This window comes from Dermacentor andersoni, chromosome 1 (genome assembly GCF_023375885.2).
Source record: "Dermacentor andersoni chromosome 1, qqDerAnde1_hic_scaffold, whole genome shotgun sequence".
In the NCBI taxonomy this organism is placed as follows: domain Eukaryota; kingdom Metazoa; phylum Arthropoda; class Arachnida; order Ixodida; family Ixodidae; genus Dermacentor; species Dermacentor andersoni.
This window is the reverse complement of record NC_092814.1, coordinates 333,225,297-333,249,831: the sequence shown is the minus strand read 5'-3', so window position 1 is coordinate 333,249,831 and position 24,535 is coordinate 333,225,297. Positions and strand designations below refer to the sequence as shown.

Genomic DNA, 24,535 nt, shown 5'->3' with positions numbered 1-24,535 from the left:
ACTACAAATTGATGTTAGGATACGGATTTACATTCCGAACACATGGTCAGAATGCTACCTATAGATAGTCAGGTTGAACGCACCCGTACTGCTACAAAACCATGTATAGAAATACCTTGCATTTCACTGTGGTGCGGTGGTCTTGAGCATCACCTATTTATAACGCAGGTTAGTTTATTTTTTTTATTTTGCTTAGTTATTATGAAAACAAGCACGTTTACCACTTTTTATTGTGAGACACTTTACCACTCTTTATTTGATGGTGCCCTGAACGGGCGAGCGACTTATCGGCCCTGTAGCAGACGCTTGGACAAGGAAACTGTCGAAGAGGTGTGCGCAGTGATTTGCCGTGAAACCGTAGCCTCGACTGCAGACGTATAATGTGTCATCTTGATATCAGGACACCACAACTCTTTCTTCCCTTGCCGTTTATTGCGAGCTTTCCTTTCTTCTCATTCTCATGCGAGGCCGTAACTTGAGTGCTCTGCCACTTCGGTTGCACGTTTAGCGTAAGAACTTTTCGACTAAGCAATTGCCTACGAAGGGCGTAGCTGAGTGAATTCCACCCCAGGTTATCTACTTTTACTGCGCTATCTCGGCCCCACCAAAACCCTCTCCAATTCTGCGTGCTGCTCGCCTCTAGTCAGCCAATTAGATAGAAAAAAAATCACGCAGAAACTCCTCTGGGAGTTCTAAGTATGCTTAAGCATTAGGCCACTTGCTCATCTCCACGCAGCCCGGTGTCATTATCAATGTTACGAAAATGGATCCGGCCAGTATAAATGACGGCGCTGCGGTGACAAAAACTGCTGCGGAGGGCGGCACCACTGCGCTGATGACGTTCCGATAAATATAAACCGTTACCATTCTTTAGCGCTTTATCCATCCGCGTCGAACCATTATCAACCATGATCAACTGTACTCTAGTGGCGGCTGCGTAAGGCGTGGCCGCGCGGACCCTATCTCAAAGGCGATCTCAGATGGAGACAGAGTGCTCCGAGTGCTGATAGCTTCGTGTACGCTGTGTTCTCCCCGCTTCAGCATCATCAGCCTGGTTACGCCCACTGCAGGGCAAAGGCCTCTCCCATACTTCTCCAACTACCCCGGTCACCGCTTCTCGTCGCTTAGTTGATGTTAAAGCGAAATGCGCGGGCCCTATCTTGAAAGCGACCTGTGATGGGGACACTGCGCCGAGTGCTGATAGCTTCGTGTGCGCCGTGTTCTTGCCGCTTAGTTCGCGGAGAAGCGAGAGGCAGCACAAAGGTCAATTCGCTCGCTGCTGCGGGCTCTACCTTGAAAGCGGTCGTCTTAATTTGCGGGCGGACGGACGGGTTTCCTCGTTGGGTAGGCAAGGAAACGCTTGCACATTTCAGACTGTCATCTTGGTCAATGAAATTCGCTTTGGAAGTAAAAAAAAATTATGCACATCCCACGCAGTGTGGGAATCGATGTAAGCGAAGCTTTCTGTGCTGGTTCCTTTGACGATAATCAGCGGTGATCTTGACGGTGAAAGCTTAATTTCTTCAACGTTTAGCCTAACACGACAGTGGCGAGATGGTGTTACATGTTAGCTTGCGTGCACCACTGCTGTTTTCCTGCTTAGTATACGGAACACAGAAGGAGAGGTGTTTGCTTGAGGTGTTGTGCGCCATATTTAATAAAATATGAGAGGTTTGAGCACTGTCATTGCCTCACATGGCACATCGCATCATGGCATAAGTATTAAACTTGGATAATGGGGCTGTACGTGCCAAAAGCACAATCGGATTATGAGGCATGCCGTAGTGGCAGACTCCGGATTAAGTTTGACAACGTGATGTTCTTTACGTGTCCCAAATCTAAGTGCACGTGCGTTTTCTATTTCGCCCCCGCCGAAATGCGGCTGCCGCGTTTGGGATCAAATCCACGACCTCTAGGAATGCCATACCGCAAAGGTAATGCGGCGGGCACACAAGTGTTGATTTGACGGTCGGCCGTTTCCATGGAGTCTCCTGGACGCTGCGGTGCGCTTTAATTAATGCGGTTCTGCTTCTGCGCGCCTTGCATAATTTGTCCGCTTGACATATTTGCATGGTGTTTCTTTTTCAGAAATAGCAGGAACGTACTGTAGTTGGGTTTCCTTGCCGTCTCATGTCACCTCCCCCCGCCTTGTAGGGCAATTGCCTCTTCTCCTCCCTCCTCCCTACAACTCTCTGAACTCCCCTCTGAACTCGCACGTTAGTAGAAAGGGAAGCGCTGCAGTTTCTGCAATGCTTTTGAGGTGAGTCACGGATAATTATAGCTGTAAGAAGCTAAGGTGGCGACGCCTTGGGAGCTCCAGAGGGTATTGTGCACATCCGACGTGGTGAGGTCTAAACAAGATTCTCGCGTCGCCTTTCCTCTCTGACTCGCTCTGGGTCATGTATACACACGCTCTGATTCACCCCTCTTCCCCGACTCGGTGAGCCAGACAGCAGCAGTCACAGCAGGAGCAGCTGCAGCAGTGGGAAAGTAGAAGAGGCAAAGAAAGCTATTTGAAAAGTGACCCCCTATAAATAAGGAGAGCGTTTCATTGGGCGGTTCAAACAATGCTGCCTGTCACCGCTTGATATTTGCGTCGGTGGTTACGTATTAGACGTCAGGAGAGTGGAATAGTCTGAAGTTATAAGGTTCTAAATTGCTTACCTGTAAGAGAGAACAGTTTTCTGGGGTCGATGCAGCTCATTGGCTCAGGGACCGTCGCCATGCGACGCGCAAACGCAAGGCTGCCTTCGCATTACGACCCTTACCGAGCAACAGTGCTACGAGCGAAGTTTGATTTATCGCATGCAACTCTGATGTGGCGGAACACTGTAGCAGACAAAACCAAGCCATGCCTCCAGGTTAGGGTAGATGCGCGGGTTTCCTTAGGTGCGCTGCCGCGCTGACTGCACCCACACTCTGCGGAGCGTAGCACGTAGCCATGCACTCGTGTGCTCACCCTCTGCTTACTGTTGTACGTGCTCGCTTGTCCGCTGGATGCTGGCCTCTTCCAGGATGAAGCGCGAAGCAGCACCAGACGATAAGAAACACTGCCGTGGTTACGTGCACAATGCGATCTTTTCGAAACACTGTGAATGCGATAGCATGCATTGGGGAAGTGGTAGCTATAGTATTAATTGGATGTTTAATTTTATAAATAAAGAAAACGGAAGGGAAGGAAAATTGCGGCTGACCGCATTAACTGTCTAGCGCAGTCTCCTGAAACCTGAACCGCGGTCAGCAGCCAAAGAGGGAAGGGGAGGAGGTAATAGAAAGGGCAAATATGAGAATTCTCCGTGATCCGTATACGCGGTTTGCGAGTTCATGAGGCGGCCGCATTTTGCAAGAATGACTGCAATACAGTATTCACAATCGGCAATTGTGCACGCTTTCTCATTAGGTGCTCATTAAGCACTTATTTGGACTGTTATACGCACTGCAACTGTTAGTACTATACCATGTGAGCAGCACCAAAACCAAGATCATGGATCATTCTGTTAATTATGTTGTTCTCGTACCAAGGAGTCCTAAGCACTTTTGAACCACGTTAAAAACGTCAGGCCGGAAGTACGAGCTACTGAATGTTTGCGTTTTTTACATGTGCAGTGTTTAAATCGCACAACGAAATTCCAGTGAAGCAGGTGATTGATTGATTGATTGACTGATGGATTGACTGATTGATTGATTGATTGATTGATTGATTGATTGATTGATTGATTGATTGATTGATTGATTGATTGATTTTCATGGTGCAAAGGACAGTTGTGGCCAAAGAGCAACAAAAGCTATACAATGTGTGTTCCTTGGACATAGTGAGGAATATGGCTGTTGTGCACAAAAGCATTTTCAAATGTGAGAGATAGAGAGAGAGAGAGAGAGAGCAAGGACAGGAAAGGCAGGGAGGTCAACCAGACGAGCACCCGGTTTCCTACGCTACACTGGGGGTGGGAGAAAGGGGAATAGAAAGAAGAAAAAAGGGAGAGTGTAAGCACTGAGTGCGTGTCAGAGGGACACTATACACAAGGACACTATAAACGGTCTCTTAAGCCGGTGCGCTTCAAGTATTGCACTAGTGCACGAATCGCGTTTCGTGCCAGTGACGGGTATAGCAAGGTCCGAGAATCTTTGACTCGGTGAACGGTCTTGAGTCCAGTCGGTGTAAGGTTGCCCGCAGAGAGAGGCGTTGTACATCGTAGCGAATGCAGGCACACAACAGGTGCCCGATGGCTTCCTCGCACTCACAGAAGTCGCACACCGGGCTCTCGGCCATTCCCATACGATAGGAGTAGGCGTTGGTTAGCGCCATTCCCAACCACAAGCGGCACAGCAAGGTTGTTTCGCAACTAGAAAGGCTAGATGCCAGGGGTTCTAGTTTATGCAATCGGCAATTGAAGGCACTTGAACTACAGAGAATATTGTGACTTTTTGCGGGCAAGTAGGTGAAGTTCCCTAGCAGCGTCCGACCTCGCCAAAGGTGTCGGAGGCATCTGGGTGTCGTCGTGGCTGACCGGGCAGCCTTGTCAGCAAGGTTGTTGCCAACAATGCCACAGCGAGCTGGAATCCATTGAAAGATAACGTTGCGCCCTCTTTCCAGAGCATGATGGTTCACTTCCTTGATGTCAGGTATCACTTGCTCGTAAGTTCTGTGATGTAATGCTGACTTGATACTGTGAAGAGCTGCCTTAGAATCACAAAATACGACCCATTTCTCTGTTGGCTTTCTGGTGACGTATGTCATAGTTGCATGGAGAGCTGCAAGTTCTGCCCACGTAGATGTAGTCATCTGTGACAATTTTAATCTAACTGTAAACTGCTTAGCTGGAACGACGAATGCGGCAGTTGAGCTGGTAGGTTAGCTCGAACCATCGGTATATATATGTATGTGGTCATGATACATCTGGTGCAGTAATAGGAGCGTAAGTTGCTTCAGAGCCGGCGGTGGATGATTGGCCTTCTTCGTAATTCCAGGAATAGCGAAATTCACTTGAGGCGTTCGCAAGCACCACAGGGGAGATGAGGGCTTCGCTGCCGGTGTAAAAGATAACAGTATGCACTCTTGATTAGCGCAAATCCCTCTTGAAACGGTTGCTTGAGGTCTCTTGGCTGATAGGGAGGCTAAATGGCGGTTGGGGATCCTTGACAGATGGCGAATGTGCACCCTGAGTCGACAGCTGCATGTGTCTGGATCATGTGGTCTCCCGCGATGACAATTGTTGCTGCTGTTGAAGTGCACAGACGCAGCCGTAAACACGTGCGTAGGGCTTGACCTTGCATGCTCTCCAAAGCGCGAAAGTTTGTCTTGCATGTATTTGACAACACTGGTAGACTGTAACATAGGAGTCCAAGAAACAGTACCCTGTACAGCTTCATCATAGAAAGGACTGGCGTACGCACTTTTTCTAGCAGAGAAATTTGAAGACCTGAGCCAAGGCAACTAACTTCTTCAGATAGACGCAGTGAGGGCTCCTCGAGAGGTTGCGGTCAATGATGACACCCAGAAAGCGATGCGTAAATGAGTTGCACAAGACCTCACGGCCGTGGTACTCACACAGACTAACACAAGGAGTGGTCGTTTCCATAGACATGCACATGTCAGAGTAATAAATGGCACACACAAGGAATGTAATGAATGTGCTCGGATGCCTTGGAACCATATTAACAGTACACGTCTTTCTAAGCACTGTGACGTGTGGATTGCAATAAATTGACATATGCCTCAAGCTCTACGTTGCAGAAGATCTTGTTTCTGACGTGCTAAACTAACTTGGCGTTTGTGATCGCGTCTTTGTCTCCATTGTCTTCGACGGCGTAACTGAGAGGTACAGCAGACGCTCGCCTTTTTCGATGTTCTCGCCGTGAAATGGTATTCCACGTCGAACAGTTAGTTGAAACGACACTGTGGTTTACACATTGCCGCTCACCAACCAGTCCACACGAAGCCTTTCAAAATACAGCGCAAGCGCCGCGAGCAACGAACGAAAAGCACGCAGCAGCATAAACAAACCACTGACCTAGCGCGGCTGCGACCATCGAGGCAATTTGTTTCACAAAGGGAGCGCTCTTAACAAGGCGCAGTATCGCCGCTTGGCCGAGGTTGTCCAGTCTGTGAAGTATTTTTGCAACGACTTGGGCAGACTTTGGAAATGACACAACGGACCACCAAGGGCTTCTGAAGAATGGGAAGTGAGGGGGGGGGGGGGGAGCGAAATCCCTTAAACAGGCTCACTTTATTTAAAATACGAGTTATGAGTTGCTCGGAGTGGCATACATATGCGAAGTGTTTTTTTTTCAAGCTGTATTCTTTTTTTTTTCGCTTAACGTCAGGCTACTCTGTGCGAAGAGAAGCGCCGTTTGGCCAGTAAGAACTTTTCATAAGATTGTTGATTAAGGAGTAGTTTATTATGACGCACGCTGCTTTACAAGATACGTTAAGGTGATTTCGTTACCTTTTTTTTATAGGTGGTTGATGTGATCACCAGAAAGCCTCTGGGACCTGAGGAGAGAGGAGAAATATGCATCAAAGGCCCCTGTACTTTTCTGGGCTACCTGAACAAACCGAAAGAAACTGCTGACGCCTACGAAGATGGCTTCCTTTGTACCGGTGAGCCTTTCTTTGTGTTTATATTTTTTATCGTGACAGCTTATTTCTTTCCTAAGTGTCATAATGGCTGTTTGACAAATTGTTTGAATTATTAATAGCCTAGAAAAGCCAGATCACTTCTGCGCTGTTAAATCCCAATAGAGATAATTTTTGTTCCCATGTTTATTTTTTTTATCTTGCTAAAGTTACCTTGTGTACAGTGTAATAAATCTTGAGAAGTTGTGTGGTAGAGTCATATTTTATGTTTCCCTCATTCTGTAGGACAACTCACAAGCAACAACCTACCCGACGTGTCGGCAGCGTGGCATTTGCGAATGCTTTTATATCGTTAACTTATACCTTCGTAGAAGTTCAGTGTTTATGTAAGTCAATGTTTATGTTGCAGGATATGAAGACAGTAGCTGTATTAAAAGCTTCTTGCTTTTCGGGGTTGATGAGCCGTTTTGAAGTTCTGGGCTGGGGAATAATTAACTGTCAGACCAAAAATTCTTCGACGACTGACTTTGCGAGCATATTGACGCAGTTCAACGTATAAGGTTTCTGCGAAAGTTCTTTTTTGTTGTTGTTGTTTCGTTGTTCATTTGCAGTGGTGCGTATATGGGGCATTGACAGCTTTAAAATATCTGTCCTACTATGTAAAAAACTATGTGGTGTTTTGTTGCAACGTCATTGTTGGCATTGTTGCCGTCGATGCTTTCGACGTTGTCTTCCACCAGCCGCCTGATTCATGGCGCATACTTCATCGTCAGATATGCGTTCTGTTTTGGCTGATCCTCATCAACGTCCTGCGCCCCTCTATTGCACCGCCACGGTGTTTTCATGTGCATGCCATTGAGGAATTGCATGTCAAGACAATGCCAATTTGTCAAGTGTGTTATACAGATAATTCCGTCCTCGTCGGCTACTGTATTGCTTGTTATGACCTCCGAAGCGCATGCAAACACGCCACCGTGCTCAGAGTCTGCGTTCACAGCAAGAAGCACACAGTGTATATGTTACCAGAAGCGCTTGAATTGGGTGTGTTCATAAAAAAAATATCTTGTCATGCTGGCGCATTAACCCCCGCAATAGTAAATTATTGTAGGCAACGCGTTCACCTCACCCTAACTAATCTCACATGCACTTTAGTTGCCTTTTGCTTACTAAAGTTTCCAAAAGCATCTCCCAGTTTTCGTTCCCAAACGAATGACTTGTGTAATCATTGTCGATAATTGTTCCTCTCAGCGTGCTTAAAATGTTTGGACATTAACAGCCACATAATGGACAGGAACTAAACTTTTCACTTTCTGAATAACTATACGCTTCAAGGCAACACGTTATTGGAGACTGTAGAAACGTAACACTGGCAGACAAGCATTCCTGTATTTAAATGATGTAAATTTAAGCGAATACATGCATCTTGGTTATCAGCCCACTTTATGCATGTGCAGATGATGTTTCATATATGCTCACGTCACATTAGGCTGAAATCAATTTAGGGCATGAGACCCACAAGTAAAATTTGATTTCGGGTTATACCATTTGTTTTTCTTTGCAAATACTGTGAACTGTTCTGAAGATATAAATGCACTTTTTAAAGTATAAGCTATGATGTCCGTCTGGCTTGCTCTCCAGACACTTAGCGTTTTCCTCTTGTGGGCGCTCTCCCGACGCGTTGAAGAAATGGTGAATGAAGAGTGGGGAGATTGTATCCCACGTCTAGCCTGACATGTCAATTGGGCAAGAATAATTTCGTATTTCTTCTTAAATTAGCGTCACTCGACGGAGCAGGCATTTGTAGAAATCTAGCACGTCGTACTGAGCGCGTGTCGGAACATGACAATGCAGGGTACAATACCTTCCATCGGGGTTGTGCCGCCGCAGGTGACATGGGCTACTACTCGGCCGACGGCCGCATCTTCGTGTGCAGCCGCTACAAGGAACTGATCAAGTGCATGGACCAGCAGGTGCCACCGGCCGAGATCGAAGAGCTACTGGCCGCCGATTCTCAAGTGCAGCACGTGGTTGTGGTAGGAGTACCGCATGAGCAGTACGGAGAAGCCGCCAGGGCATTCGTTGTTCTGTGGCGCCGCCCGGAGGGGCCCGTCGAAGAGCAGCGGGAAGCGGACAGGCTCAAGCAACTTGTCGCTGGTATGCCCGCGACATAGAGTCTATACGGCCTGGTGCCATGTTTGGTAACACGCTAGAAACACGGAAGAAGCGCCTCCCGCAAGCCCTCCATACGCTTGCTGTCCATCCCGCCGCGATTAAAAAGAAGGTCCATCACCCAAAAAGATACGTGGTAACAATAAAATTCAAATAGCGCTAGACGACAGGACCAGAAAGAGGAGGAGACAGACACGGCGCTGAACTTCCAACTGATTTATTTGGAGTAAGAAGTCAACTTATAAGTACAAACTGGGCAGGCATGCGCCCGGTCATACATCGATGATCAGATACAAACTCCGGACAGCCAACATACGCACGCGATGTACCTGCCTTGCAATCTACCCTTTATGCAGCAATGTCATTTCTTTCGCTGACAAGATTAAAGATGTTTTGCTAACGCAACTATTAGGTTTTCTGATGATATGGAATGCTTCAGCGACTTCTCTCGTAGTCTTGTCACTATGAAAAAATAATTGTTATTTTTTCATAGTGACATTGGAGAAAAAGTTCTCTGCAAAAGTCTGGAAAGACAAGTACAGGCCGTGAAGACAAAGCTTTCTTCATATTCTGGAAAGCCTCTTCCCTATCGGCGCTCCAAGTGACCCTTTCTGATTCACGCTTCCGGAGGCTGTCAGGTAGCGGACTGGCAAGCTCCGAATAATTTGGAATATAGTACTGGCAATACCCAGTCATTCCCAGAAATGACCGCACATCCTTTTTTGTTACGGGCCGCAGAAAGTTAACTATGACCGCCACTGTGGCTTTCAAAGGTTCCGGCTTCCCGTGTCCTATTTTATGCCCCAAATACGTGACACGAGCCTGGCTGAACTGATACTTCTCGGCTTTGATTGTAAAGCCCGCTCCTCGGATTCTTTTAAGCACCGTTGGGATATGTTGCAAGTGAGACTCCCAGTCATTAGAAAACACGGCCACATCATCCAGATAGGACACCGAAAATTATTGTAGTCCTTCAAACACCTGATCCATAAGCCTTGAAATACAGAACGGCGCATTCTTCAAGCCAAAGCTCATGGTAACTGGCTGGTAAACCCCTAAAGGGGTCACAAAGGCCGCGTAGCGACTGGCTCGTCCTGTTAAGGGCACCTGCCAATATTCTCTCACTAGGACCTAGGGTTGAAATTAATGCAGCCCACCTTATGAGTTCTACTCTCACCTCTATATTTGGCCAAGGGCACATTGGTATTCCGTGATGGTATTCATCTTTCGATCATCCACGCATGGCCGTGGATTTTTCCCTGGCACCTCAACTAGCATTAGAGGAGAGCAATGTTCACCATGTGCTTCCTTAATCACCCCTAGACGAAGCAACTTTTTTAATTCTACTGTAATGAAGAAGAGTAGCCTGCCTGCGCCACAGCACCATCGCTACCGGTATGAGCTCGTGGTTGCTGTCCTTGGCCGAACGCTTGTGACTGCTACCCATTCGCCTGCACCCGTTGCTAATAAATCTCTTAGCACTACCTTCATTATGTCTAGCTGCCGCGGGGATAGGCGTTACGCTTTCCACTTAAAAGGAACCTCCGCTGTTAGTTCGATGTCATGTTGTATCAAATGAGTCCTTCCTAGCTTCTCCCCAAAACAATTCACATATTCCCGAAGAAGGCTCCTCAAATCTTCCACTTTCTCAGTTCCTAGCTTCTCCTTTTAACAGCCTGCTTTATTACTTCTTCCACACTAGGGTCCGTTTTCCCGCGATAACTGGGTAACTCTAGAGGAACGTCCTCTGAAACAATCATAGCTATACTAACAATAGCTGTTCGCTCCAAGAAGGGTTTCATTAATTTTACACGTGAAACCCATTCTTCACGTCTACGTCGCGGTACCCTCACGGTGTAATTCACCTCTGAAATGCGATCAATTATCTCGGCTCGTCCATCCCAGTGGACATCCAGTTTATTTTGACGATTTGGCCGCAAGATCCCTTTGTCGCCAGTGTCAAATGATCGCTTCCTCGCATTTCTGTACTAATATTGCTTTGAAGCGTCTTCCGCTGCCTCTAGGTTAGACTTCACGATCTCACGAGACTCATGTAACCTTTGCGTCAGGTCCAGATCATACTCCACCACACTTGTGGTCACCCGATCATTCTGCCATAGCTCGCGAACTAGCCTGAGGGGACCTCGAACATTTAGGCCACATACCAGCTCTACCGGGGCAAACCATGTTTTCTCATGTGGCACCGTGCGCGACGCAGAGTCTGCCCGGTAGGCAACAGTCCCAGTCACTCTTCCTCTCGTGGCAAACCGTTCTCAATATTCTTTGAGGAGGGAATGCCATATTTCAACGCTGTTGCTTTGAATACGATAGACCAAGCTGTGCAAAATTCTAACGCCACATTTCTGGAGAAACGTTGTCGTGAGTGCGCTCGTGAAAACTGTTCCCTGGTCTGATTGTATTTCTGCCGGGAAACCGACGCGTGAAAATATGGGAAGCATAGCATCCACTACCTCGACCGAAGTTGCCTCATTTAAGGAAAGGCCCTCAGAAAACTTTGTGGCAGGGCGCAATAAGCTGAAAATGAATCTATTTCCCGCGTTTGATTTTGGCAACGCTCCCACCCAATTCAGAACTCTGCGGAAGGGCACGGAAATAAGGGCACCTTTACCATGGGTGCTTTCCATTTCTCGTTAGACTTGCCTGCTCTCTTACAAGTCTCACAAGTGCGGAGGAAATCCTGCGCTTCTTTGAAACAACCCGTATGTACAATAAAATTCCAGCAGCAGTCTTTTCTTCGTGCTATGTATACCTAGGTGTCCTGCACAGGAGTGGTCATGGCAAAGGCTCAGAAAATCCTTGTAATACGGAGCCAGCACCACCAGTTGATTGTAAGACTGCCCTCGCCTATCTTGGTGCTTACGTTAGAGGACACCGTTTCTCACTTCAAAAGAAATCTTTTCGACGACAGACCTTCACTTGTTCCGCTGTTTAGAACCGCTACCGTCCATTCATTTTGCTGTGCCACCCGTATCGTTTCCCTGTCAACGTCTAGCATCCGTTCATAGCTCTGCGTGATCGGTGCCAACACTGACCCGTGGAAACTGATTTCCTTTCGAGTGCCCTTTTATTTTTTTTTCTATGACGGCTTCTCGGCGTTACCCTTCTCCTGATGTTGTTGCGGGAAAATCAGAAAGATTTGCTCCGCAGACTTTTTTACGTCTCCGGAGCTAGCTGTTTCCTCCTCCATTTTTGTACTTTGTTCCTCGTCGTGACGCAGCTGCTGAGTCAGTTCCTGTGCTTTGGACCTCGTCCAAGCCATGACCTGGGATTCAGCAAATGTGCACCCATTTTTTTAATAGCGACTCTGGGCTGTTTGAGAAAAGGTAAAGGTAGCCTTCCGGTAGCCCATTAGAGACTGCTGCCACTGTCCAGATATCTGCAAAAGCTGCCTCAATTTGCACCTTTGCCATAAGTAGGTGCACTGAGTCTTCTCTCACGGCCTGCCTTATCCATGCGCATTCTGACGCGTAGTCTTCATTTTCACATACTTTGGATGGACGACGTCCATGGTGGCCGCGGCGTCCCTGAGTACCCTACACTCTTGCCCCATTTAACATTAGATTGGTCATGTGTGGTTTTAGAAGATCGCTGTAACCCTGATGATTGTTTATGCAAGCGAATACTGGCCTTTTGTTTCGGCAGTTTCGGGAGAAGTGACCCGTTTTCCTACAATGATAACATGCCAACTGAACTATGGATTGGAACTCTTCCGAATGATTTGTAGGTTCCTTTCTACCCCTTTCAAATGCTTTCGCTATGTCTTCCGTGCGCGCCAATTGCGACTAGTGTCGTCTCGTTTCTTTTGGGTGGTTTGCTGCCCTCGAGGGTAAGATTGTGGCCGTGGGGAAGGCTTTTCATAGTACTGTCTGGTACTGCTCTGTGACCTGAAGCCACGGCTTACCACGTACTCATGGGCCAGCTGTGCTGCGCTCTTTACAGAAACACGTTCCTGCCTGTCTTTAACCCAAAGGCGGTCGTTATCTGGCAGGGTCTCGTAAAACTGCTCTAAGCAGACGAAATTTGACAGTTTACTGAGGTTATCTACTCCTGCTCCTTTCACCCGCTCTGCAAAATTATCCTTCAGGCTACATCCAAATTCAACGAAGCTTTCATTAGGCTTCTTTCTTTCCCGCCGAAATATCCTCCGAAATTCCTCGGTGGAAAGCTCGTACTTTTGCGTTTAAACTCAACTTCACGGAACTGTATGCGCCACACTCGGCTACGCTCAGTCGGGCTACGACTTGCGAGGCTTCTCCCGACAACAACGCCAGCAACCGTTCCGGCCATGTGTCTTGGTGAAATTATTGTTTCTCACAAATCTGTTCAAAATTAATAAAGTAGAGACCGATGTCATCGCCTGTTTTGTACGGCTGACGCAACCTCGTATTTTTCAGGCTTTCCGTTTTTGGCGGCGCCACATAGCGAGCTGAATTTCATGCTGCGTTTCCTGTGTTCCCTCTCAAGCTCTATTTCTTCTTCCCTCTCTTTCCTCTCGCGCTCATTTTCTTCCTTTTCGCGACATATATTTTCCGAGGCCTCTGTGAGCCCGTCCTTATCGAAACCCATTTTGTCAATCGCCGTAAGAATTTCTGGCTTCTTCAACCTATGGTTAATCTCCATACCGAGCTCTATAATATGCTTTTCAAGAGCTGACTACAACTTCCCCTGTATTGCCCGCACACCGGGTGGCAATCAATCAGAGCTAATTGCCCGACAGAACCCTGTTCTTATCAACCGGCAAAACGTAGTCGCTCAAGCACTCATCTAACGTAAAGCTTGCGAAGGTCTTGTCTCCCGGAGCCACGTTTCCACTTCCGCCGATCCCAGATGGCGGAACTGCCTTCTGCCGCTCTTTCTTCCAGTTTGCTGGAGTCTTCCGACAGTCCACGCCGTTACTGCGATGGTTGTGCTGCCCTGAGCCATGAAGAGGAGGTCTGCTGATCCCAAATCCACAGGAGCCGCTGTTCCGTCCGTAGTCTCCCTCAATCTTACGAAGTTCGTGTTTTCCGGAGCCACGTACCCAGGTTCGCCGATCCCAAATCGTGAGGACTGCCTTCTTGATCTCACCGCTGTGAACCAATTTGTTGCGGCTTTGGGTGGCGGTGAGGGCAAGGAATCCACGAAGCGCATCGACTGCTACGTCAGGTTGTAGGAATGAAGGAAAAAGGATTGATTGGCTTAGTTACACGGCTCCAGTTACGAAAGCCCATTCCATGCAAGAGCAAGTTAAACGTCTGAGCTTATATCAGGACCCTCTGTTGTCCCACTGCTCGAAAAATCTCCGCTTTTAATACCGTCGTCTTCCCTAGGCGAGTCGACTAGGGAACCTGAAGACAGTCTAGCAGCAACTCACAGGCGTGCGATCTGTTGCGATGTCACGCTCATGCTGGCAACATTCCGCAGTAATCCCGCCTCCGATGCCCGATGGTTTGGAATATGTGGCAAGAAAGCAACCTGCGAATGCAAGGTCGCTGTCGTTGTTCGGTAGCATTTGGATGGGGCCCCCTTCATCCTTTGTTCAGGCTGTCAGGTAATAGTGGTGTTGGTGGCCTTTAGTCGACCCGTCAAGAGTCGGTGTCCATGCTGCGTTTACCTCTGGATAGGCACTGATGGATAGGTGGTGGTTTGCCTCGTGGCAAACGACTAATGAACTGCAGCTCCCAGGTTGCCGTCGTTGTTTCCCTCCTGTCATGCTTAGCTCAGGTTGCAAGGTAATGGTGGGGTCTTGGCTCAAGAATTGATTACAGCGATTCACAACGATAAGAAGTAGCTCTTTGGCAGTGTACACTAAGAATTTGCACGCTTTTAGACCTAGCGTATAAAGAGCCACCTGAACTTGCGTGTAGCAGTCATGGGATGTCTTAAGGTGACATGCGTCGTAATGTAAGCAAGACTTTTCCCTCGAGGAACTTCTCTGCTCTTTTTCGAGTAGCGACATATTATCTCAAGGAGCTGAGTTTCTAAGCGAGGACACTCAATTACTCCATCAGGACTACATCCTAGCCATGGTTGGCCACCCTTCACAACAAATCCCACCTCATGAACATTAACGTTTTCATGATAAGCAACAATGGCCGTCCTGAGGATTCCAACTTTATGCGAATATTATGGCAGCTGTGGTAATGCGCTTTTGCTTGATCATTTTTTCAGCAAGGTCTTTGATGGATCTCGGTGACGCAGGATTCTGTTAGCCCGTGTTGAGGTTATTCTGGAAGCTCTGAAAAGGCATTGAAACATTGCAGGCTAGTGCATTCACTGTAGGCATGCCTATTTCTGTGCCAACGTCTGGCTTGTTTCGCACTTTATATCGACTTTTCACAAAACCAGACTAACAATACTAATACAGACACAACCTGCAGGACTCGAAATAATTGTTTCACCTACCTTGCATTGTGCCACACTGTTGTGCGCTGTGTCTTACGTGTGACCGCAGAATTAACGTGTACATTGTAAAAGGCATCGACCTCACCACTAAATATGGTACTGGGCTATGTGGAACTTCCAAACATTACCTTTCTTTTTCTGACACTCATAATGGACACCCTGAGGTGTCTGCAACATGGGAAAAAAGAATCGGGTCTAATTAATTGCCGTATAGGTAGAGACACACGAAGAAAGTACTGACTCGAGATCTCCTTGCTCCTCACGCTTTCTTTGTTTTTAATAGTTGTGCCATTGGACAGCTGGTGTCACATATTTCAAGCACATGCATGGAGGATAGATTATCTGGCATATCGGTTTCTAGAAAAAGTAAGAAAAGATTTATCGCATCAGAAACTCGTGTAAACAAACGCTTTAAAGATCGTGTTGGGTCCCGGTGAAGCAAGTGTTGTGTAGCCGCTAATATGTTGACGCGACGTGCCGTCTTCTCGGAGGCGGAGCCTTTTTCCTATTGGGTACACTTTTTTTCCTGGTGCTCCCCAGCTCTGGCTGCTGCTGGTACACGGCTCTGCGTGCTCAGCATCCACTGCGAACACTAGCGGAGAGGCATGTTTACAATCGCCGCGACGCCAGCCTTGCACGTCCACTGGCCGCCGCCGACGGCTCTCGTCGCGTCAAGCTCTGTGAAATACACGAAAACTAAAGACTACAATAGTTGGGAAAGTATAAAGATCAGCGAAGCATGGAAAATAAAATAAAAACGGACAGGCAACGGGAACGTGCAAGAAGTGCAATCTAGGAACAACGTGAGCAATCGGCGAAGCAGTGCAAAAAAAAGAAAGAAAGAAAAAGGAGTGCGGCACGTTCATTCATTTTTGTTTTTGTTTTTAGGAGACAGTGTTATCGTGTACAGCGAAACTATTGGAGGAGTAGGAACACAAAAGCTGTTACTTACATCTAGCTCCACATCGTAGCTTGTTGCGTGGAGCTTGGTTTGTGGAGTGCACTTTCAAGTCAATTAGCACTCGTATTCTTAATTATACTCCCTGATGTCATGCACGTGACTTGCTTCATGCAAGCGGCGACCTTTCTCGACATCAGATGCACGAAAAAGCGTTTTCAGTTGCTCAGGCTTTGAAAACCGCAATGCAAAATTACTCTAAGGACCATGGGTGCACTCCGCGCCTTTGCCGCGTCGTCAGCGTCACATGCCAGTGTTCTCACTGCCGCCGTTTGGAGCGCTGTTTGCCTTACGACGGCTGCCCGGTGCTTATACCGGGAGGGCCGTTTTAAAGAAAGGAAAAGCCGCGGAAGATACATGGCGATTATTGTTAGAAAACAAATCGCAAAATTTGCTAATGTTTCTTAACATGTGCGCTCCCTCAGCTTATCATCGCAGTGTCTAAAACGTTCCTAGTCGGAGCGGCTGATGCGCAATCTCGTTGACGACAGAGTTTCTTTCTGAGCCGATCGACATCATCAGCGTCACCCTATTTTATGTCCACTGCCTCCCAGGACGAAGGCCTCTCCCTGCGATCTCCAATTACCCCTGCCCTGGGCCAACCAATTCTAACTAGCGCCCGCGAATTTCCTCATTTCATTGCCCCACCTAGTCTTCCGCCGTCCTCGACTGCGCTTCCCTTCTCTTGGTACCCATTCTGTCACCATAATGGTCCCGCGGTTATCTAATCTGCGCATTACATGAAGTGCCCAGCGCCATTTTTTCTCTTAATGTCAATTAGAATATCGTCTATACCCGCTTGCCCTCTGATCGAAACCGCTCTCTTTCGGTCTGTTAAAGTTATGCCTAGCATTCTTCGTTGCATCGCTCTTTGCGCGGCCCCTAACTTGTTCTCAAGCTGCTTTGTCAGTCTCCAAGTCTTTGCTCACTATGTAAGCACCAGTAAAGTGCACTGATTGCACACCTTCCTTTTCAACGATAATGGTAAGCTTCCAGCCAGGAGCTCACGATGTCTGCCGCGTGCGATCCAACCCATTTTTATTCTTCTGTCAATTTTCTTCTCATAGTCAGGGTTCCCTGTGATTAGTTGACCTAGGTAAACGTACTCCTTGCAGACTCTACAGGCTGACTTGCGATCCTGAACTCTTGCTCCCTTGCGCGGTTATTCATCATTTTCTTTGTCTTCTGCATATTAATCTTAAACCCCACTCCTACACTCTCCCTGTTAAGGTCCTCAATCATTTGTTGTAACTCATCTGCAGTGTTGCTGAATAGAACAAGGTCATCGGCAAACCGAAGGTTGCTGAGATATTCGCCGTCGATCTTTACTCCTAAACCTTCCCAGTTTAATAGCTTGAATACTTCTTCCAAGCACACAGTGAACAGCGTTGGAGAGATTCTGTCTCCTTGTCTGACCCCTTTCTTTATAGCTATCTTCCTACTTTTCTGGTGTAGAATTAAGGTGGCAGTGGAATCTCTGTAGATATTTTCCAGGGAATTTACGTAAGCGGTCTGTACTCCTTGATTGCGCAGTGCATCTATGACTGCTGGTATCTCTACTGAATCAACTGCGTTTTCGTAATCTATGAAAGCCATATAGAGAGGCGTATTTTACTCTGCCGATTTCTCGATAACCTGATTAATGACATGGATGTGATCCATTGTAGAGTATCTCTTCCTGAAGCCAGCCTGTTCCCTTGGTTGACTAAAGTCCAGTGTTGCCTTCATTCTATTGGAGATTATTTTGTTAAATTTTTTATATAATACTGGGAGTAAGCTAATGGGCCTTTAATTTTTCAGTTCTTTAACATTTCCTTTTTTGTGATTATAATGTTTGCATTGTTCCAGTTTTCCAGGACCCTTCCAGTCGATAGACACTTCGTATAGAGAGCAGCCAGTTTTTCTAGCATTATGTCTCCACCATCTTTGATTAAATCGACTGTTATTCCATCTTCTCCTGCCGCTTTTGCACATTTAATGTCTTGTAAGGCCCTTGTGACCTCACCTCTAGTTATAGGAGGAGTTTCTGTATCCTGTTCATTATTGTTTCGAATGGAGTACTCCTGAGTCCTCTGGGTACTGTACACTTCAATATAGAATTTTCCCGCTGCTTTTATTATACCTTCGAGACCGCTGATGACGGCATCCTGCTTATCCTTCAGTACATGCATAGATCTTGGTTTGTCCTATGCCAAGTTTCCTTCTCGCTGATTTCAGGCTGCGTTCATTTTTTACGGCTTCTTCAGTTTTTCTGATGTTGTAATCTCGAATATCACTTATTTTCGCCTTGTTGATCAGTTTTGAGAGTTCCGCGAATTCTATTTTATCTCTTGAGTTGGACACTTTCATTTTTTGTCGTACCTTTATTAGGTTCTTTGTTACTTGGGAGAGCTTGCCTACTGGTTGCCTTAGTGCCTTGCCTCCCACTTCGAGTGCTGCCTCTGAAGCCAGCCTCGTTACAGTTTCATTCATTACCTCTATGTCATCATCATCATCTCTGTGTTCTAAGGCTGCATATTTGTTTGCATGTGCCAGCCTAAATTTGTCTGCTTTTACCCTTACTGCCTCTAAGTTGACCTGTTTCTTGATCAATTTTACTCTTTCTCTGTACCAATTGAGGTGCATCCTAGCCCTCACTAACCTATGATCACTGCACTTTACCCTACCTATCACTTCTACATCCTGCACTATGCTGGGATCTGCAGAAAGTATGAAATCAATTTCATTTCAGCTAAACACGCCTATGAAGAAAAGTCACACAGAATGTCTAGGTAACTTCAATTGTGCTGCTTGCCGTCCCGAAACTGCAGAATGGGCTATGAGGAACAGCGTACAGTAGAGGGAGCTACAAAGTGAGACTTGTCAATGCAGTTTTGTTGAGATGTGATGAATTTGGCGGTAAGCAGTACGCTGCTAGCTGCTTGTGCAGGCAGATCTGAATGGCTGTACTGAAGCGAATGGGCGAAAACGCAACTTTCTGTATAGACTTCCGGAGTTGTCCTGTCATTAACAACAAACTTCTGAATTAAAAATAACCACACGCACCATATTGATTCATGATCCTGTTCTCCACGACAGCCAACTTTTATCTGAGAAAGTGATATCGGGCGCTTGGCATTATAGCAGATTCCGTTTTCAGGACGTCCAGGCCTTATTAGACTTTCTAAACAGTACGGGTCCGCACTGTAGACTTTGAGTCACCATGCCCATTGTGTTTTTTGCATCTTCTTTCTCTCGACATTGTCATCAGTTATGCGGCTTTTTCTTTCGCTCTTCCTCTTTGTGTATTAAAAAGTAGCTGTCCAAAGGAATATACCTCTGCCCAACTTCTTCGTATTTTATTTCATTGAACTTTTCTTTCGATATATCTATTCTATTTCTTAGAGGACAAAAACTGAGCTATGAACGAGTGCATACGTGCTTGCGGCAACTACATTGCACGATTATGTCTTTGACAATCTATTTAACCTCCAAGGCATAAATAACGAGCTTAACGATGCACTGCTTGAAAAATATAACTTTTTCTGCACCGTTCGCAATCTGCGAAGAATGCTTTTTTTTTTCTTTTTTCAGAGAAGCTGTCCCACCACAAGCACCTTCATGGGGGTGTAGAGTTCCTGGAGAGCATCCCTCATACCGGGAGCGGTAAAGACCGGCGACAAGATCTAAAGAATTCTTACTTGCGTAAATGTGGCCAAGCAGTGAAGAACGAGCTTGAATGAAAAATACCGCTATCACTCGTATACTGCGTGTGCTGCATACACGGAGCCGAAGAAGCCTTCCCAGTACAGCAGCGCGGCCCCCTCCCCTCCCAACAATATGCCCAAGTAAATACAACGAGCCTCATTAAAAAGTGCGACTAGAATACTAAAAAAAATTAATGGCCTGTCTTAAGTGTGTTCAAGGTCTCTAAGGAAGCTCGTTTGTTATTTCTGTGAGGGTACTCGTCCATAATAATTGTTGATGTAAAACACATGCTCGGTTTGTTGTTTATTTAATAACTGTAGATAGACGGGAAGGTAAGCTACATTGGAGAGCCGGCAATCTCAAGACACAATTCAGAAACTGAGGCCAGCCCTTTGCCTATCTCACGCGCGCACATGTACTCCAAACACATAAACATACTAAGCCTAGAAAAAATACCGGAACTTAAGGAAAATAATGCAGTTAAATTGATGCTAAGCATCCGCGGTGAGTAGAGAAATTTATGTGAACTGTGCGTTAAGAACACTTTTACTCGCGCCCACGAAGATCATTTTTCAGGGAATCCTAAAGTGAAGACTCAATGTAAGCAGAAATCACGAGAATCTGCAATCAAATCACATCAGTCAGCTTGCTCTGCACAATAACATCCCCTACGCTGTCAAACCATGACTATGATCCCAGATAATGGCTCTATCCGAATTCTCTACCTTATGTACAAGTAACAGTACTGTGACGCGATGGTTTAGCTCGCCAAGAAAGCCTTGGATTAGTGATTTTTTAGTACGGTCCATTACAAAAAAGTGTTAATCTTCGTAAGAAACTTAAAGTCCAGCCTTTCAATAATGCGTTGCGATTGCGCTTCCACACTTATTCAAATGTTCTAACAGCTACTTTAAAAAAATGCAAAGCGTAATTACTACGAAAATAAAATAAGAAAAAATAGAATTGATGCCAGACGAAACTGGCAGGTTATTAAAGAATTCTTAAACATTAGTAAAACTAATAATCCCGTATCGTGTGTGAACCACGATTCTGCTAATATGACTGACCCTCAAGACATCGCTAATGTTTTCAGTGACCATTTTAGTATTGCCGACGGTAGTCAGCCTGATTCAACGTTGCTTAGTTTTCCGCGCTGTCCTGATTCATTTTACCTGTTCCCCACAATATCGCTAGAAGTTTGAAGTTTATATTATCAGTTCTCTTAAAACAACCGGTTCAGGCCTCGACTTGATACGCCCCTCTAGCATTAAGCTTCTGTCTAACGAAATCTCACCTGCGTTAGCACATATAGCAAACAGATTATTTATAGATGGCATCTTTCCTAATTGCCTCAAGACAGGTAAAGTAATCCCAGTTTTTAAAAAAAGGTGACCGTAAGTGCATGAGTAATTATCGTCCTATCTGCATTTTATCTTTCTTTAGTAAGGTGATCGAAAAACTAATACACAATCGCTTAACTAAACACTTATCCAAATTTAATCTTTTAGTTTCTGATCAGTTTGGTTTTCGTGACAATTTTTCAACTGAACTAGCGCTTATTACTTTTACTGAGAGGATTAAATTAGCCATCGATCAAGGTCTCTTAGTCGGTGCTCTCTTTAAGGCGTTTGATACAATTAACCATCGTATTCTTATGGCATTTCTGGCCTGCCTTTACAATTATTTGGCAACTACCTAAAGACCGACCATATATAGTCGAAGTTAATGGTGTCTTCTCATCAAGAACTATAAATACAGGCGTCTCCCAGGGATCAATACTTGGGCCACTTTTATTTCTCGTATTCAATAATGACTTGCCAAAAATATTACCACATGCGCACTGCTTTCATTATGCTGATAACACCACTGTTTTCGCATCTGATAAAAATTTATTCACATTGCAGGATAAACTTGGCGCTGACCTAGCGAATGTTCATTACCTAACCATTAACCCATCTAAGACAACATTTACAATATTCCATTCTTCAAAAACTTTGCACATTGACTATATTGTAGTGCCTCAAAATAATAATGTATTTGCAAGATCCGCGTCTACTAAATTTCTTGGTGTAGTTCTAGATGAGAACCTAAAGTTCCAGTGCCATATTCAATCACTTATTCAAAAAATCGCATTTCGTATTCGCATCATCATAAAAACTCGGCTCTTTCTTTCAGAAAACCAATCTCACGTCTTTTATATTACGCGTACATGCACAGTCATCTCTCATACTGCCGGTAATCTTGGGGTAACACATATGCCACACATCTTCATCGGCTAGAACTTTTGCAAAAGCAGGCATTAAAATTAAGTGCATTCCAATCGCACAAATCTCCCTCTGCTTCCATATTTCGTTCCCTAAATTGTTTACCTTTACGCATGTTATTCAATCATAAGCTGTCAGTACTTATGTTTCGTCTTATAAATACTGAGTTTCATATTCGAGGTTTTACTCGCTCTAGCCTCATCAATTATAACAACACAAGATTTTAAGCGCAACTCAATCTTCTCCTTCCAAAATCAAGAACCAATTATGGGAAATTTACCGTCGCGTTTTCAGGCATTTCTGTTTGGAATTCAATACCATCTGATATGAAGTCATCTACATTATTATCACTCAAGCGTAGAACGAAGGACCATTTCATGAACACTTTATCTGACGCATAGTATAATTTAACGAACCTAGAATTAATTAGATTTTGTTCTGCGTTACGATTATGCAATGTACTGTTCAATTACCAAGTCACTGAATCTCGCCTATAACTGATACTTCTCCTCGTTGTTAGTTTTACGTGCCATTTATCCTCTTTTGAATTTGTGCGAGTTATTTTTAAGATTTCTTCAATTATTTTTCTTTATTTTTAACTGTGTGATTATACTTGTGATATTTTAATAGATTTTTTTCTCCCTTACCGTTTATTTCCGATGTTGATGTAGAATTTGTATAACATATGACATGGCTCACTGTTTGCCACGATCCCACGATCCCCTTTTAATGTCTTGTTAGGAGGTCCCCACGACAGTTGTTACTTCGGGACCTCCGAATGTTTACTTATACCCATCTTGTATTTTATTTCGTCAAAAATAAAGATTGATTGATTGATTGATTGATTGATTGATTGATTGATTGATTGATTGATTGATTGATTGATTGATTGATTGATTGATTGATATCCCTAAAAGGGAATTGACCAAGGAGCGCGCAGTACAACAACGAAATATGGGGATAAGGGGCGTGGGACGCATAGTAGTAATGGTATCAATGAGAATAATAACGCTAACATTTATTGATAATTTCACTTTTTCATGAAACATAATACCATGAATTCATCTGAATTGGAACATTTAGATGAGTACAGCAAGTTTGGAAGATGTCCTTTTTTTCTCACATGGGGCCAAAAAGTTTGGGTAGGTGACGCCGATTCGTAAACTGTGTAGAAGTGTATACAACGCAAGAGAATTTTTCGGGTTTACAGCAAACTGTAGGGTATGCCTTACTCGATAACGGAATGACGTCTTGGTTGGCTCGTTCAGCCACATATCTTGACACAGCGTGCTTACGTAGCTTACACACATTTTTTTGAGCAGGAATTGATGCAGCGTGAAAGCACTGCGCGCTAGCAAGCGAACTTACACTGGGTCATTGGCATTCGGCAGACTTTACAAACCAGTGCCTTTGTTCTCTGAATTCTCATCTAAAGCTCCGCCTTCCGCAAGGCTTACCGCGACGGAAGCTAACACTCGTTTGTCGTCTGTGGCTTGGAGCAGCATTCACTAATGCTTGCTCCTTGCGCATCGGCATGACAAGAAGTTCAGAATGCGACGCTTGTGAGTGAAAAGAGCCGCCCTGGCATTCGGCGTTCACATAGGCTTGAAATGTGGGCCGATAAATTGCGCGAGAAACCATAGGGGAGGACATACTGTTTAGAGCTTTACTGGCAACGTAAGCAGGAATATAGTCACTTCCAAATGTTTACAAGTTATTGAAGCAGTATATGCTCGAAGTAAGGCATTCTGATACCAAAGTCAGACCTAGGCAGCTGCTGTACGACGACCCTTTCCAGACTGTTGGGCTGCCGTCGTTCAAAAGGCAGAGGTCAGCCAGAAGCAAAATATAGAACAGTCCTGCCTCTCAAATTGGTTCTTGTACTTCCCGAAGTTGGGTGAGGAGCATTAATGTCGCCTGCGATTATCCATGGACTGGAGGTCGGCGTCAAAACATTTTCAAACCTTCTGCAGTCTAAACGACTTGATCGCGAAATGTAGCTTGCGACGAGCGTGAAGAAAAGCCTCTTCTTCATTATGCTAAGGCGCAGGTACGAGTTGTCGTCATGGGGAGGCAAGGCCTGGGCCACGTAGGGGAGCTCCTTGCGAACATTAACGAGGACCGTGCCGCTTTCCTCAGACGTAGCGAAAACAAAAGCTTCATATCGTGATAGTCTGAGGATGTTTTCCACGTTTGTTTGAGAGATGAATAATATCGGGAACCGATTTACTTGCACAAATTGACGAAAATTGGAAATACGTGATTTCAGGCCTCTCACATTCCACTAAAGAAGTGATGCATTCTTGACTTCTTGAAAAGGTCGCTTCTCCACAAGTGGGCGAGTCATGTTTCTAAAGCAAGCTTTCAAGCACAGGAGCGAGAGCATCCAGCACTTGTAAAGCGCATAGAGTAGTCGAAGCTTGTGCATTTCCCAAAAGTGTGCGAATCGCAGAAATTAGCGACTTCAGCAATATA

The 24,535-nt window shown here is 45.5% G+C and overlaps 1 protein-coding gene across 1 annotated transcript in view; it reads left to right on the top strand.

Annotated features, from left to right (window-relative positions):
* The window catches only part of LOC126516934 (probable 4-coumarate--CoA ligase 3), a 36,046-nt gene extending 13,141 nt beyond the window's left edge, over positions 1-22,905 (top strand). Inside the window, exons 2-4 of the mRNA XM_072289118.1 lie at positions 6,460-6,601; positions 8,465-8,731; positions 19,683-22,905. Of these exons, the coding sequence (XP_072145219.1) occupies positions 6,460-6,601; positions 8,465-8,731; positions 19,683-19,831 (558 nt within the window). The 3' untranslated portion in view covers positions 19,832-22,905. The remainder of the gene's footprint in view (positions 1-6,459; positions 6,602-8,464; positions 8,732-19,682) is intronic.
* The last annotated feature ends 1,630 nt before the right edge of the window (positions 22,906-24,535 follow it).